Source organism: Dendrobates tinctorius, unplaced genomic scaffold, assembly GCF_039654945.1.
Source record: "Dendrobates tinctorius isolate UK_male_01 unplaced genomic scaffold, ASM3965494v1 ptg000312l, whole genome shotgun sequence".
In the NCBI taxonomy this organism is placed as follows: Eukaryota; Metazoa; Chordata; class Amphibia; order Anura; family Dendrobatidae; genus Dendrobates; species Dendrobates tinctorius.
In genome coordinates, this window is record NW_027361979.1 from 1,310,255 (window position 1) to 1,326,470 (window position 16,216).

At 40.2% G+C, this 16,216-nt stretch overlaps 1 protein-coding gene and 1 long non-coding RNA gene across 3 annotated transcripts in view; one reads left to right on the forward strand and one right to left on the reverse strand.

The window, feature by feature from the left end:
• LOC141073688 (contactin-associated protein-like 5) overlaps positions 1-16,216 on the reverse strand; it is a 960,637-nt gene that overhangs the window by 783,581 nt on the left and 160,840 nt on the right. For both annotated transcript variants that reach the window (XM_073561036.1, XM_073561037.1), the window contains exon 2: positions 5,983-6,081. In XM_073561036.1, coding sequence (XP_073417137.1) covers positions 5,983-6,081 — 99 coding nt within the window. The remainder of the gene's footprint in view (positions 1-5,982; positions 6,082-16,216) is intronic.
• Positions 1,918-13,363, forward strand: LOC141073691 (uncharacterized). Its single transcript, XR_012227045.1, has 2 exons — positions 1,918-2,159; positions 12,939-13,363. It is a non-coding gene; the product is annotated as an uncharacterized lncRNA (long non-coding RNA).

Consider the following 16,216-nt stretch of genomic DNA (forward strand, 5'->3'; position numbering starts at 1 on the left):
AGTAATGCCTAGTGACAATGATATATTAAGAGCCATAGATAAAGTGACTAAAGTTCACAGGTATATAGACATAGAGTGTCAAATGTGCAAATAAGGACCTAATGGTCACAAAGGAGATCAATGAGTCAATGTAAACATAGCAGCTGATGGAAAGATACCTGACCTGCTGGTGGCAAAGGCTCCCCAATACGAGTTTCGCATCAGCTTCTTCAATAGGGGGTGTGTAGATATCAGGTGTTAATGTGTGGTCTATTTATAGTCCTGTCTAGTGTTAAATGGGCGACTTGTAATGGCGCTTGCTTCACAGGGCCGGGGAGTGATGTCACACGACTCAGCGTCCCACGTGACCAACCCACAATTCCCCTGCCCGACCCGTCAGGGCTGGGGGAGGAGTAGGCCAAGCTCAGGACGCGTTGTCATGGTGACACACTAGTCGGCTCTGATAACAAGCGCACACTGCCAGGAGGAGTGTAAAGCCCCATTTACACATAGCGATATCGCTAGCAATATCGCTGTAACATCACCGATTTTGTGACATTGCAGCAATATTGCTAGCAATATCGCTATGTCTGATACTTACCTCCGGCCGGCTCCCCCGCTGCTCAACGATGGTCGCACGAGAACGTCCTGGACCATTTCTCGTCAGCCGCTTCCTGCTGGGCTTCCTGTGGCGCCGACGAGCGACGCGTGGACGCGGGCAGGAGGACGTCAGGATCGCCGTGTCTGACAGGTAAGTAGCGATCCCCGACCCTGCTATGTCGCTGGTGAGATCTGCCTGTGTGGCAGCTCACTAGCGACCACTTAGCGATGCACCAGCGATCCATATCATTGCCGGGATCGCTGGTGCATCGCTAAGTGTAACGGTACCCTAAGATAGGGGAGGGAAGACAAATGCTGGTATTAACACTTGAGAAGCAAAGTGTATAAAGAGGCTTAAACTTAGATAGAAAAAAACACTGCTAATTAAAGCAAAATGTGATAAAAAACTATCATATATAAAAGAAGTTTTGAAAGAGTAAAACATGATATATCTAAAGTGCACTAGTGCCAGTTTTTACACCAAGTGAAAATATATTATCTGAACATACTAAAAACAACTCATTATGATATTAAGGAGTTTAAATAATCAATACATAATGAATAACATGTTCAGATTATAAACAACATAAATCTATATAAGGACAAAATACCAATCCCTATATTAATTGTGTACATTTGAAATATATGTATTAACAGATATAAAGTGCAAAAATAATTATATCCGATTCCTAATTAATAAATTTAGGAAAAAATATGACAAACATAAAAAATTGCATAAAAAATATACTGTAATTGTCAAATAAAAGTGATCATTCTTTTGTCCGCATTTATCTAAATTCCACCCCCCCCATATTGAAAAACCTATAGAGGAAAATATTTAAAACAAATCTATCCCAAAACAATAATCTACCCCAAAAGAATAGAAGGGGGATGCATACATAAAAAGTGAACATAACTGTATATAGATATACATATAAACTACATATATATGTACATAATAAATATGCATGCATGTGATAGAATATCTCTTTTTTTCCTTTTTTCTCTCTATTTCCCTCTTTATTCCTCTTGCTTCTTCTGGTGAAAAAGATAGACTGTTCACAAGTACCTCTGGAAGAGGTGCAGTACCTCTGTGGCAACTGAACCCTCAGTGGTGCCACATAAGCTTTCATGCAAGTCTCAGCAAATGACATTGCACTTGATATTAGGGTTGACACCCATCTGTTTTTCTAATGAGACAGTCTGTATTTTGCAGTACCTATAGTTAAGCCCAAAAGTTTCGAGACCAACATAAATTTGGGTTTTCACAAAATTTGCTGTTTCAGTGTTTTTAGTTCTTTTAGTCAGACTGTTACTGAAGTACAATTATAAGTATTTTGTCTCAGGTTTACTGTGACAGAGAGGAGCTAGAACACCACGGTGTCTGATTTCATGTAGTCCTGCAGGTTTCTGCTAGCAGTGCAGGGGTTAATCTGTTCAGTTGAGAGGTCCTGAAGCTTTCCTGCTTTGATAGTCTCAGCTGTTCAGTGTTGGCCATTCACTTCTGCTCCTGGGTTGTTGTGAGAAGTTGCTCTTGGAGGATGTGTCTTGCGTTTACCATGAAGTCTCCAGAAGAAAAGGTGAGTTCTACCATCAGGTCATGCCAAAGGTAAAGCATCCTGAGGCCATTCATGTGTTGGGATATGTTTCGTACTAGGGAGTGGGCTCACTAACAAATTTGCCTACAAACACTGCCATGAATTATGATTGGTAGAGAAAAATCCACCAAAAGCAAATTTTTCAAATGATCCAGGAGTTTTAGTTGTTTTTACAGTTTCATTATGCAGTAACACTACCTGGCTGTATGATTATTTAGATCAATATCATTACGGCAATATCAAGACTATTTTTTATATTTCAGGGGCCAAAATAATTCAGAACTTTAAAAAATAATGAGTTTTTCAATGCTCTCTTGTGAGATCTGTGCCTTTTATATATTTCTATCAATTGAACTTTGTGAGGGCTTATAATTTTTGTACACTGAACTTACATATGTATTGATAATATTTTGGTGTGCAGGTAAAGTTTTGCTTGTTTCCTATTGCTTTTATTTTGGGGAGGGAGTGCAGAACAACAGTCATTCTTGCATTCAATCTCTGTTTCCTTTTGACATTGAAAATAATTGAATGTTTTCATAGATTCGAGTTTTATGTATAAGGTATTACCTAATATGTTTATGTTTATTTTTTCTGATTTTTATTTCTTTAGTTTTTAAATGGGAAAAGGGAGGCAATTTAAACCTGCTCCGACCACTGCTGCTACAGGCGGACATCGGCTGTGTAACATAGCTTGAATCTACTTTGTATGGAGCTGGCTCAGGTTCTGAGCACTCACCATACACCGCTTTCGATCCTGTGGCATAATTTTACATGATGTGGTCATTAACAGGGTAAACCTACACACAAAAAGACATTGCAGCGCATAAAGTTAACACCACAAAGCCATTTTGTTTGGAATATTTTCTCACCAGGATAATCACATCATAATATCTCTGACATTTTAAAAATGGCTACTTACTTGTAGCCAATCAGTGGCCGCAGCTGACGAAAGATCTTCAGACCCATGCTTACAGGATTATGGAGGTCTTCACAAGGAAAATAAGATTGTGACAAAATTTACATTCATAGAATCATAGAATCGTAGAGTTGGAAGGGACCTCCTGGGCCATATGGTCCAACCCCCTGCTCAAAGCAGGATTCGCTAAATCATCCCAGTCAGATGTCTGTCCAGCCTCTGTTTGAAGACTTCCATTGAAGGAGAACTCACCACTTCTCGTGGCAGCCTGTTCCACTCATTGATCACTCTAACTGTCAAAAAGATGGTTCATAGTAAAATAAAATGATTCCTTTCTGAGCAAATCTGATTTTATTCTAATTTGCTCTTAACTGTCTGGAATGAAACTAAGAGATTTCTGTATCATAGTGTTTGTGTATGATACCGCAGCTGGACTATAGCCACAGACCGGTGTCAGGAAATGATGGAAAATATTCCAAATAATAAGGCACCAAATGTATGAATGAAATGACAGAATGACAGCAGCCAGGAAAACATTTTGCACAATAACTTTGGTAGACAATATAGAGCACATTAATCCAGATTTTATTCTAAGCACCTTCAACTTCAACCATCTCATTCCTTCACATGGAATCACAGGACCACTATTAATAAAAAAAAGATTTATTGTCGCCTCAGTTACAGTCTGCATTATACTCCAGAGCTGTGCTGTCTATTACATATGCTGTAGCTAAGGATCAGTACAGGGTGATTAATGTGATGTTTGTATGCAGTGACTGCACCAGCAGAATAGTGAGTACAGCTCTGGGGTACAATACAAGTTGTGACTCAGGGTGAGTACAGAATAAATAATGCAATGTATGTACATAGTGACTGCACCAGCAGAATAGTGAGTGCAGCTCTGGATTATAATACAGGAGTAACTGAGGATCAGTACAGGTTCAGTAATGTAATGTACACATTGACTGCACCATTAGAACAGTAAATTCAGCTCTGGAGAGCCATATAATAGCTGATGTAACCCAGTATGTGCAAAGGATAATTAATGTAAATTACTCATTATCTAACGTCTGTATTTAGATTTATGAGACGGTTGCCCTTGTCATCTCAGCCTAAATCACAAGGCTACATGGAAAAAAAGACAATGAGCTGAAATTTTCTCCAGGTGAAGATGCAAATTGTCTCTTCAGAGAGGAAGAGAACTAGAATTCTAGTGCCATCTATAGGAAGTAGCAATCCTAAAAGTCAATGTCGACCCTTTAACGAGCCTTGTCACATGACTTTGGATAAAAACCAAACTAGAATCTCAATTTGCAGACACTGTATTTCAGGGTACTGCCCCTCATCAGTGCAAAGTGTGAGATCTGGTTTGGCTGTGTGAGAGGTGCCTGACCAATATCCAAGTAAGTACACTAAATATATGCATTCCAAAGCTGTAGACAGTTTTTTCTATTTATTTTTCACAAAATATAATTTTGCGAGTAACTGTGTGCACTCAGCCTTCTTTCTAAGGCAAAATGTGAACATTGGTCTTGAGATTAGTGCCGATCTAATGACAGGGCTAATGACAGGGGACACAGAGGTTTAACAAGATGTTCCTTCACCTGGAAATATCCAAGAAGTATTGTTTCTCCTTGCGGAGAATGACATGCTAAGCATGCCAAGATGAGGAGACTTAAAGCCGTAATGCGCCTCAGGGAAATGTGCAAATTGTCTCTTCAGAGAGGATGAGAATTAGAATTCTAGTGCCACTTAGAAACGATACTTCTTGGATATCGGTCAGATGCCTCTCACACAGCCAAACCAGATCTCACACTTTGCACTTTGCACTGACGAGGGGCAGTACCCCTGAAACAGTCTCTGCAAATTGAGATTCAAGTTTGGCTTTTATCTTAAATCATGTGACAAGGTTCATTAAAGGGTCGACATTGAAGTTTAGGATTGCTACTTCCAATAGGTGGCACTAGAGTTCTAATTCTCTTCCTCTCTGAAGAGACAATTTGAATATTTGCCAGAGGAGCACTGCGAGTCTCCTCATCTCGGCATGCTTACCATGTCAATCTCCGCAAGGAGAAACGATACTTCTTGGATGTCTCCAGGTGAAGGAAAGTCTTCTTAATGCTCTGTGACCCCTGTCGTTAAAACGGCACTAATCTCAGGACCAAAGTTCACATTTTTCCTTAGAAAGAAGGCTGAGTGCACACAGTTACTCCAAAAATTTTATTTTGTGAAAAATAAGAAGAAAAAACTGTCTACTGCTTTGGAACGCATATATTTAGTGTACTTACTGTATACAGCTTTGTGCGCTTATCTGAACTGTCTTCTCTATTAAGGTTTAATCTGCTGTATGATATCCTTGATGTTCTTCTGGATCTGACCCCTGGATTGTTGTGTACTCTTTTGCATTATATCTTGTTTTCACACTCAGGATGTGAACCTGTGTATTCCTTGACTATGCTTTTTGGAATCAGACTTTCTTGTCCCTGCCTCTGATTCTCACCTTGCTGTTTAAGCCCTGTCCTGAAACGTGTTCTGGAAACACCTCAACTTGCTTCACCATCCAGCAGCTACTCCATGGACTCAACACAGGGGCCCCTAGAGCTAAGGACAGGAGCCTGTATAGAGTTGAGAGGGTGAACAACTGGGTGCCCTTGTGCACTGCTAAGCAGAAGCTATATAACTTGGCATATACAATCCACCGCTGGGCAGATTTCATCCATTTCATTCTGCTGGGAATGTTTTCAGTCACAAGTTCAAACAAGAAACTGTAAAAACATCTCTATTTTTTTTTTCCTGGAGCTGTTTTCAGCAACAAAAATTTTCATAATACATTATTCATCAAAGACGAAGGTCTTGGTTGGTGACAGAAACTTTAGACTGTGATCTTACCATCTCGACTGTTCAGCTTTGCTTTACTAAGGAGCATTTCTGAGGAGCTGTCAAATGCTGTCTGTGGTAGCAGGGACACTAGCGGATCGTCACAGTTAACTGCAGAGAAAGAAAAGGACAGACATATTGTCACTACACCGCTAAGAGGAAAAATGCAGATATGATTGAGGCAAGAGTCCATTGCAATGTTCCATTTCTGACAATATAAGTCATTGGCTCAGTTTATAATTATCACATTCCTCTTTAGACTACAATGTAAGTAATAATAATTTTAGGGAGGCAAAATAATAAGTGGTACATCTACCCACAAATTTGAGTGGTCAAAGTACCAGATTGTCACCCATATCTTTTGGTTATACCACAAACACATTTTAGTTAGGGTAAAATAGGTCACATAAAGTAATTTTAAAAGAAAAGGTTTTTTGTGTAGAACATTTTACAGCGAAAAACATATGGGGTGGTGTAGTAATTAGAAAACACAAATAGGGACAAAAATACTACAAATGGTGGATAGGCTCCGGATTAAAATGAAAAGAAAGGTACGAATTAACCTATTTACATTCACATAGCTATACGGCGTGTTTTCCTTTTCCATGAGAAATAGTTTTGAATGACACTATTAATTTTACCAGACAATGTCCTGGAAAACAAGTGAAAGATTCCAAATGCAGTGAAATTACACTAAAAATGCAATTCCGCAAATGTTTTTTGAGGTTTGAGTTCATGGCGTTCGTAGTGCGGTAAAGTGACCTAACAACATGTTTCCTTAGGTCAGTACAATTATGGTGATACCAAAGTGTAACTCTTCGTGATGTAGCTGTATTTCTGTATATAGTAAAAATCAAGATCTCTTTTGAAGTCCAGCCACAGATTTCAGCAGTTCCCTGGCTGTCATAACAGCCAACCATGGGGGCCTGACGGTCATGTAGAATAACATACCCCTTGGTTCATGCACTTTGAATGCATCTGTCACAGATTGATAGTGGCATTTACCAGGTTAACAGCAGCAGGAGGCCCTCAATTGAAACCTCACAGTGAACCCATCCCATTATCGGCAAATGACAGGTATGTTAGGCTGGTATCACATAAGCGTTCGGCTGAGCTGCGGAGAGCTGCATACTTCCTCCAATAAGCTCCACCTACTTCTGCACTTCTACCATTTAGCTCTGCCTACTTCTGCATGCATCCTGCATACCTATCTTTAACATTGGGTACGCAGGACATGCGGATGTATGTGGATATATGCGGATGCATCGTTTTGACGTGCCCGCCGAACGCACTGAAACCCAACACATGAACTCTTAGAGCTCAAGTCAGATGTAGAGATCTGGCCTCAAGTTTCTACACTTAACACAACAGACACCAAAAGGCTCCTTGATTCCAGCTGCTTCCTAAGATTCTCCACCTGGAAGTCAGTTTACAGAGCATTAGCTTGCCTGATTCATGTTGTTAGATCTTTTAAAATAACACAATCAAGGTCAGTTCTATGCAAAGGCTGGCATCATTGTCATAAAGCTTACACAGCGGACACATTCATGCAGGCGAATAATGCTATCATCCGTTGTGTCCAGCATGAGACTTACACCCAGACTCTGGAATCCCTCCAAAATCACAGAGGCGTCCCTAAGAATAGTCCCCTCAAAAAATTGGACCCATTTGTAGATGCTCAGGGACTGCTGAGAGTCGGATGACGCATTTCAAATGCAAAGCTTGAAAGTAATGAGTGTACTCCAATCATTGTTCGTCATGGTCATGTTGCTTCTCTGTTGGTTGAACATTATCATTCACAGGTGAAACATCAAGGATGCTTGATAACTGAAGGTGCCCCTCAAGAAGCAGGATTCTGGTTAATAGGGGCTAAACGACTTGTGAGCAGAGTCATTTTCAAATGTATTGTTTGCCGGAAACTCCAGGGTTCATGTCAATTCCAAAAAATGGCTGACCTTCCAGCTGACCATTTGAGCACCGAACCCCCCTTTACCAACGTGGGTTTCGATGTATTCGGTCCTTGGTCTGTTACCACACGACATACTAGGGGAGGACATGCAAACAGCAAGCGCTGGGCAGTTTAATTCACATCTTTGAGTATTAGAGCTGTGCACATAGAAGTTGTTTAGGCAATGGACACATCCAGCTTCATAAATGCCTTCAGACCAATCATTTCTCTCAGAGGACATGTAAAGCATATTCACTCGGACAGAGGATCTAACTTTGTTGGAGCATGTGGTGAACTAAAGATTCCCTCAAACCTGGATGTTAACCGAGTAGAAATATGTCTTTCCGAACTTGGCTGCACATGGACCTTCAATCCATCTCATATGGGAGGCATGTGGGAGCGCATGATCGGCATTGCTCGCAGAATCCTCGATTCCATCTTTCTACAGCTAGGTCCTTTGAAGCTCACCCATGAGACTCTCACTACCTTCATGGCCGAGGTAGTAGCCATTATAAATGCTAGACCACTAGTTGCCATATCCAGTGATCCTGAAGACCCATCTCTGCTTACTCCATCATCTCTCCTCACCCAGAAATTTAATGTCAGCATGCAGACTCCCGGAGAGTTTTCTACTAAAGACTTGTACAAATCCCAGTGGAAGAAAGTACAGATTTCTAGCAGACCTTTTCTGGACCAAGTGGAAAAACCAATACCTTTCTTCGTTACAGACAAGAGACAAATGGCAAGCTAGTAAGCCCAACATGGAACCTGGAAATGTTGTCCTAGTAAAGAACACAGTCTAAAAAGAACAAGTGGCCTCAAGGATTGGTAACCAAAGTCTTCCCAAGTCAAGATGGACAGGTCCGGAGGGTGGAGATCAAGATCCCCAAGCAAACCGGAAAACTGTTTCTTAGACCTGTCTCTGAACTTATTCTATTGCTCTCTAGTTAAAGTTTATTTGGCATCCCCTGGTTACCAGACGGGGAGTGTCATGCCTTTATACAAATTCATATAATCAGTTTACAATGCTTTGTATTTTTGAACTGTGGCATATTGTCATAACTTATCCAGCAGTGACTTCTATTGACAATGTTCTCATTGTAGTTTACTTTCTGTTTCATTGCTTGCTGTGCAATTTAATCTTTAAGGCTCATCAAGGCTTCCATAGTTTCCCATCAGCCTGCATTATCCTTGCCCCCTTCTTCTCCAGCAGCCATTTTGTCTTCATGGATACTGACATGCTGATTATCTCTCCCTGATTTTTAGCTCATCTAGTTGTTTACCTCCACATAGCACAGTCGGTGAGTTATTTTCCCCTTATTAGAGCTCACCATATTGTATTATGTAGGTGCTCTGATCTATATGTTTTATATCAAAGTAGCCTTTTGATATTACAGATGTTTATACTACCGCCATGTTGTGCAATTACACTGTGAATGTCATGTAACATACATAATTCTATGTATTTAGATATGTTGTATGCCTTGTACTGAATACTTTCATTTTTCGTATACAACCCCTGGCAAAAATATGGAATCACCGGCCTTGGAGGATGTTCATTCAGTTGTTTAATTTTGTAGAAAAAAGCAGATCACATATATGGCACAAAACTAAAGTCATTTCAAATGGCAAATTTCTGGCTTTAAGAAATACTAAAAGAAATCAAGAACAAAAAATGTGGTAGTCAGTAATGGTTACTTTTTTAGACCAAGCAGAGGGAAAAATTATGGAATCACTCAATTCTGTGAGAAAAAATTATGGAATCACCCTTTAAATTTTCATTCCCAAAACTAACACGTGCATCAAATTAGATCTGCTCGTTAGTCTGCATCTAAAAAGGAGTGATCACACCTTGGAGAGCTGTTGCACCAAGTGGACTGACATGAATCATGGCTCTAACAAAATATGTCAATTGAAACAAAGGAGAGGATTATGAAACTCTTAAAAGAGGGTAAATCATCACACAATGTTGCTCACAGTCAGCTATGTCTAAAATCTGGACCAAATACAAACAACATGGGAAGGTTGTTAAAGGCAAACATACTGGTAGACCGGAAACTTAAAGCAATATGACTCCAAAACAGGAAATGCACAACAAAACAAATGAGGAACGAATGGGAGAAACTGAAGTCAATGTCTGTGACCGAACTGTAAGAAACTGCTTAAAAGAAATGCGATTTACACGCAGAAAGGCTAAATCATCATTAACACCTAAACAGAAAAAAACAAGGTTACAATGGGCTAAGGAAAAGCAATCATGGACTGTGGATGACGAGATGAAAGTCATATTCAGTGAGGAATTGCGAATCTGCATTGGGCAAGGTGATGATGCTGGAACTTTTGTTTGGTGCCGTTCCAATGAGATTTATAAAGATAACTGCCTGAAGAGAAATGCAAATTTCCACATTCATTGAGGATATGGGGTTGCATGTCAGGTAAAGGCACTGGGGAGATGGCTGACATTACATCTTTATTAAATGCACATGTTTATGTTGATATTTTGGACACTTTTCTTATCCCATCAATTGAAAGGAGGTTTGGGGATGATGAAATCATTTTTCAAGATGATAATGCATCCTGCCATAGAGCAAAAACTGTGCAACATTCCTTGAAAAAAGACACATAAGGTCAATGTCATGGCCTGCAAATAGTCCGGATCTCAATCCAATTGAAAATCTTTGGTGGAAGTTGAAGAAAATGGTCCATGACAAGGCTCCAACCTGCAAAGCTAATCTGGCAACAGCAATCAGAAAGTTGGAGCCAGATATGAAGAGTACTGTTTGACACTCATTAAGTCCATGCCTCAGAGACTGCAAGCTGTTATAAACGCCAGAGGTGGTGCAATAAAATACTAGTGATGTGTTGGGGTGTTTTTTTGTTTGCTTGTTTTTCATGATTCCATAATTTTTTCCACAGAATTGAGTGATTACATAATTTTTCCCCTCTGCTTGGTCTAAAAAAGTACGGACTACCACATTTTATGCTCTTGATTTCTTTTAGTGTTTCATAAAGCCAGAAAGTTGCCATTTGAAATGACTTTAGTTTTGTGCCATGTCTGTGATCTGCTTTAAACAACTGAATCAACATCCTCCAAGGCCGGTGATTCCATAAGTTTTGCCAGGGGTTGTAGTTTTACACTGATCCTATCAATAAAAGTTATAAAGGCCCCCCTGTGTCTACCTCAATACATTGGTAGGAAAGAGTTTAGTTGTCTGTCAACTCACTTTTCTTAAGCACAAAGTTGAGGGTGCCAGAACAGCCTTGTTTATTACATTCTCAGAGAATGGGATAAAATTCTTTCGGAACTATGCGAAAGATTTAAGTCATACATAAAATGATTAAATCAAGTGATTGCTGCTAAAGGTAGCTCTACGAGCTATTGATTTATGAGATCGACCTACATTTTCACACACTGCTTCGGCATTTTGGCCTAGTTTTTGTCTAATAAATAATGACACAGTGTATTTTGTCATGTGCTGTTTTTCATCTCAGGTTATATTTTCCTAATTTTAAGACCTTTGCAGCTCTTAAGGTGACAGTGTGTTCTCCCACTTCTGTCACCACTGTCATATCTGTCCACCGACCTATCCACAGCGCTGTTTGCTGCCTCACTTCCACCCAGCACATAGATGCATCTTGGACATCATGAGCCCTTCTGCATCACTTTTGCTCTTTCTGTGCAATAAGGCCTGCTGCCTATAGTACTACACGCTTCCCTTCTTTACACTATCTCTTAGGTCACATATCAATGAATCTCTGACAAAAGCACTTGATATTTAAGGACACCAAACTACATCCTCAACTTATTCAGCAGTCAGCTAACCAAACACATGCACACTATTCTGCAAGTGAATGTACCATTCTGCAGCTCTTTCTATGCTCTTATGCAACTCCATGAATTGCTATACAACTAGGGCAATGTCCTCTATAATAATAATCAATATTTATATAGCGCCAACATATTCCACAGCGCTGTACAGTTTAACAGTTTCAAAACACAAGTCATAAGCAACAGCGTTAACAATACAATAATTAAAGCAAAATATAGATGACCCTGCTCGTGAGAGCTTACAATCTACCATGAGGTGAGGGAGATACAAAGTACAGGTGTGTATTTACAATGATGTATTTACAATGATGGTCCAGGCATCTTGAGGGAGTGAGGGATAGATGGAGATAGTGAGTGGGCTACACATGCACACTTACACATAGAATGACATTGATTAGTGAATGTGATAGGCCGCTCTAAACAGATGCGTTTTGAGGGAGCACCTAAAACTTTGCAAATTGTGGATAGTCCTAATTTCTTGGGGTAGAGCATTCCAGAGGATTGGCGCAGCGCTGCAGAAGTAGGGAGTGGGAGGTGTGGATTAGTGCAGAGATTAGTCCAAAGTTGTTTGCAGAGCGCAGCGGTCAGTTAGGCCGATAGACAGAAATGAGGGAGAAGATGTTGTGCTCCATTTCATATTCCCCCCTCCCTCGGGGACAGAATGCCAGAACGTAAAGTTCAATATTTCTGTAAGTTTTCTCCCTTTTATTTTATCACTGTTTTTGCATATTTCTATGTCACTTTTTATTTCTATTTTTATATCCATTTTAATGTAAGCACTATTCCTTTTGTATTAAAGCTTAAAACTTTAATAAGTCTGAACCTTGTTGCTCTAAAGAATCCATAGCCTTAGAGTGGATGTTCCTGGTGATTGGCACATAGTAGTAGCAGTACTTCTGAGACTCATCACCTGTGTGTTCAGTGAGTGTTGGTAGCGTCTATAAGTGGGGGTGTGGCCAGTGTTGGGGTGTGATTTATGCTCCCACTGCAGCATAGAACAGAGGTTGACTGCTGGACTGAGTGAGAGGAGATAGATAACCCTTACAGGCGCAACCCTAAGTCACGTGCTGAGAAGCGGGTACGTGACAAATGTATGTATAATTAATGTATAATGTATGCATAACTAATTACAAAGTGACAAGGTGGAAGTGTTTTACTGTATCTCAACTGGCTGCTTTCTTTATCATACAGGAATTGCAGACGTGACTGGCTCCATTTGCAGCTTCAGGTGCTCGTTTGTAGAGTGGAGCAGCGCAGAAGTTATGTGTTATGGAATCATGTACTAGTCTCGTCTATAATTCACAAGATAACAAGACGAGAGTACACTGCAATTTTTTCACATGGACACCTAGTTATGATTAGATTATTATCCTGTCCATTGAGTACAAGCTCAATACACTGACCATAAAATATGGACCTCTGAAGGAGCCCTTACAAAGGTGAAACTTCAATTTCAAGATAATATTAGGAAATATTAAGAAATGATCATTACACAGTGTTGGACAATATCATAAATAAAGACTACTGTTCAATGGTGGTCAATAACTTTCCATGTATAATGAATAATTCTGTAACTTTGTAACTTACTATGTAATACAAATCGTTACCATTCTCAATATCAGTAATAGAGATTTACATGTTAGCAGTGATCAGCCACTGCAAGGTTACTGACTTCGGTGATTCTTATATTTCCTTCTTCCGTGTATAATAATTATCAGGGAGACTGGGCAGGCTGAAACTCTTTACCATCCTATTATCTCTTTGTTAGTTTTTTACATGCCCCTTTATAAGCTGTCAGTATGCTTTATGAAGCATGATACTAGATAAAGCATGGCACACCATAAAATATGGAAGAAAACTCATGTGGAGAATCATGAATTGTTCTCATTCCATTGAATGATTATTGAATTAATGAATGACACAGCAGAAGTGACACGAGAACAGACATACTACATACTATACACGATATATTGTATCGAGATGATTCTCGCTGACCATAGCCCAGATACATACTGAGATTGCAATAACCAATAGGATGAGGCTCCATGCAGCAATCATCCGAAATTCATGCATAGGAATGTGCACAGCGCGCATGATCCAACTAATCCGCCACCAAATGACATCAGTGCAGTGACTATAAATGATCTCCACTTTCAGTAACAAAGCGTTCTAGAGTGTTTCATCCCCTTATCTGTTGCCCGGGGGCACAAATTTGCTATGAAATTGAAACCTCCGTCACTGAATCCTCAGGGTCAAAGTTTTTCCCCTACTGGAGGGCCTTAGGTTACAGACATAGTCATTTTTATCAGGTACATCCTTAGCAGTTTTTGAGATATTCTACTGTATTGTGCAATGTAAATACTTCACCTGAAGAGGGCAGAAGTGAGACATGAGTCACAGCAGCTTGAGTGTTAAGGGAACCTGTCAGCAGGTTATTTCTACCTCACCTGAGAGCAGCATAATGTAGGAAAAGAAACCCTGAACCCAACAATATATCACTTACTTTACTGGGTGCATCAGTTGGGATACAATCCAAGATCCTAGGCATGCACTAAAGCTCAGAAAGCTGCTCCACACACTCCTGATTAGCAGCTTTCAGTTTACATTCTATAGTAAGTTGCTAATCAATGCTGTGGGTGGAGTTGGACGAGGATACACATGAGCTGTAGTCTTGTAGTGTTAAACTTCTGCTGATAAAAAAACAAACTTATTCTATTGAAACAGCAGCACAGAGCCTAAGAAGTATCACATCCTTGAAATCAGTGTCTCAGCCTCTACCTCATCGTGTCCTTAGATTAAAAAGTAAAAACCTGGTGACAAATCCCCTTTATAGGGATATCCTCTTTCAACAAACTTTTTCTCATAGGCTCAGTTAAATTTGAAAACAAAAGAAGCTTTAGTTACCCTTCCCTAGTTTAGTGCTGTTTCTGTATCAATGCCCTAGTCTATTTATCTGTGGCACATGGACACGGAACTCTACGAGGATAAGTAAAACTCAGTTTATTTTCTTCACCCAAAACTGAGCCCATGGGCAAAAGTTTGATGTAAGATGACATCCCTTTGACTGGCAGTCTACATGATGTTGAAAGTAGCTTTAGATCTGCCCGGACTATTACACGTTGTCGCCCAAGTTTGCCAAGGAAAATATTGTATTCTCATTATATTTATAAACGTAAAGGGATTGTCATCTACTGGACTGCCAATTATTAATGGCCCATGGGTGCTACATAACGTAAAAAAGATATCTAGAGCCGTACTTCTGTTCTCAGCTCCATGGTCTCCGTCAGTCAGTTAACATAGACAATGTGACGTGAACGCTGCAGCCAACCAGTGATTGTGGCTCGGCAGCAGCTTTCACATTTCCCGTGCAAACAGAAAAACACTTGGACAAAATGTTAAGGCTACATCCAATAAAACGCCACTGATCCACTGATTGGCTGCAGCTGTCAGGTGGCATTGCTTCTGTCAATAGACTGCCAGGGGACACAGGTCTGGGAGCAAAAGTTCACGGTCTGAGAGCTAAGGACAGATTGTTTAGGCTTTGTGCAGAACCCTGAGGCCATTGATAGAGTTGTTTAGTAGAGGACAACCTCCTTAATGGTACACTGTGAAATGATATGGGGAGTTGCAGACACACTTTAGGTTACCTTGGCCACAGAGGTATGAATGGCAGAGGCTGGGATATTGACCCTTCTGTGCAAATATTAGAATACAAGTTGAAAACCCTTCGTATAAATTAAAGCTCTAACGTCCGGGTATGGCATAATCCCAGAAAGCACTTTCCATTGTGCTCACACAGTTTGTGAAAGTGAAATCCAGTCTGCATCTCTTTCATATCCGAGCTAAGCTGATAATACTGGTAACTCCTCCTGCTACTAATCTGTATGCAGTCCACATAGTGGAGATGGAGGGGTAGCAAAATGTGAAATGGACACTACCGGGAGGTGTCGGCAGAAAATGAACCATGACTGAACTGAACTGTCTGACTGAAAACATTGTGAAAAAGAAATCACTTCCCAATCGCAGACATATAAGTAATCTTCTACATGGCTTTAGTGTCCGTCCAGTGCGTGAGGATGTTTGATCCATTTCTGTCCTGGAGGGCAGTGGGTTTGGCTTCTTGTGCTATTTACAGAATAGAGGGTCATGCACAAGAGCTGGATAAATTAAAACCTACTTGCAATCCTGCAAGTTGATTATTTTATATGGATAATAGTGTAAAGCAAGTACTGTGATGTATGGGGGCCATTGTGCTGTCACTGCTATGCGAGTACTGTGGTCCGCAGTGAATTGTGCAGTGTTACTGGCACTACTATAGGGGATCCTTGGCTGTTACGGCTATGGTATGAGGGAAATGTCAATGTCCCTGCTGTGGAGGCACTGGGCTGTCATAAGGGCACAGAGTTTAGCTTCATTATGGGTTGAGTATAGTTGTCACTGAAAATTTCATGGGACACCGTATGTTTTAA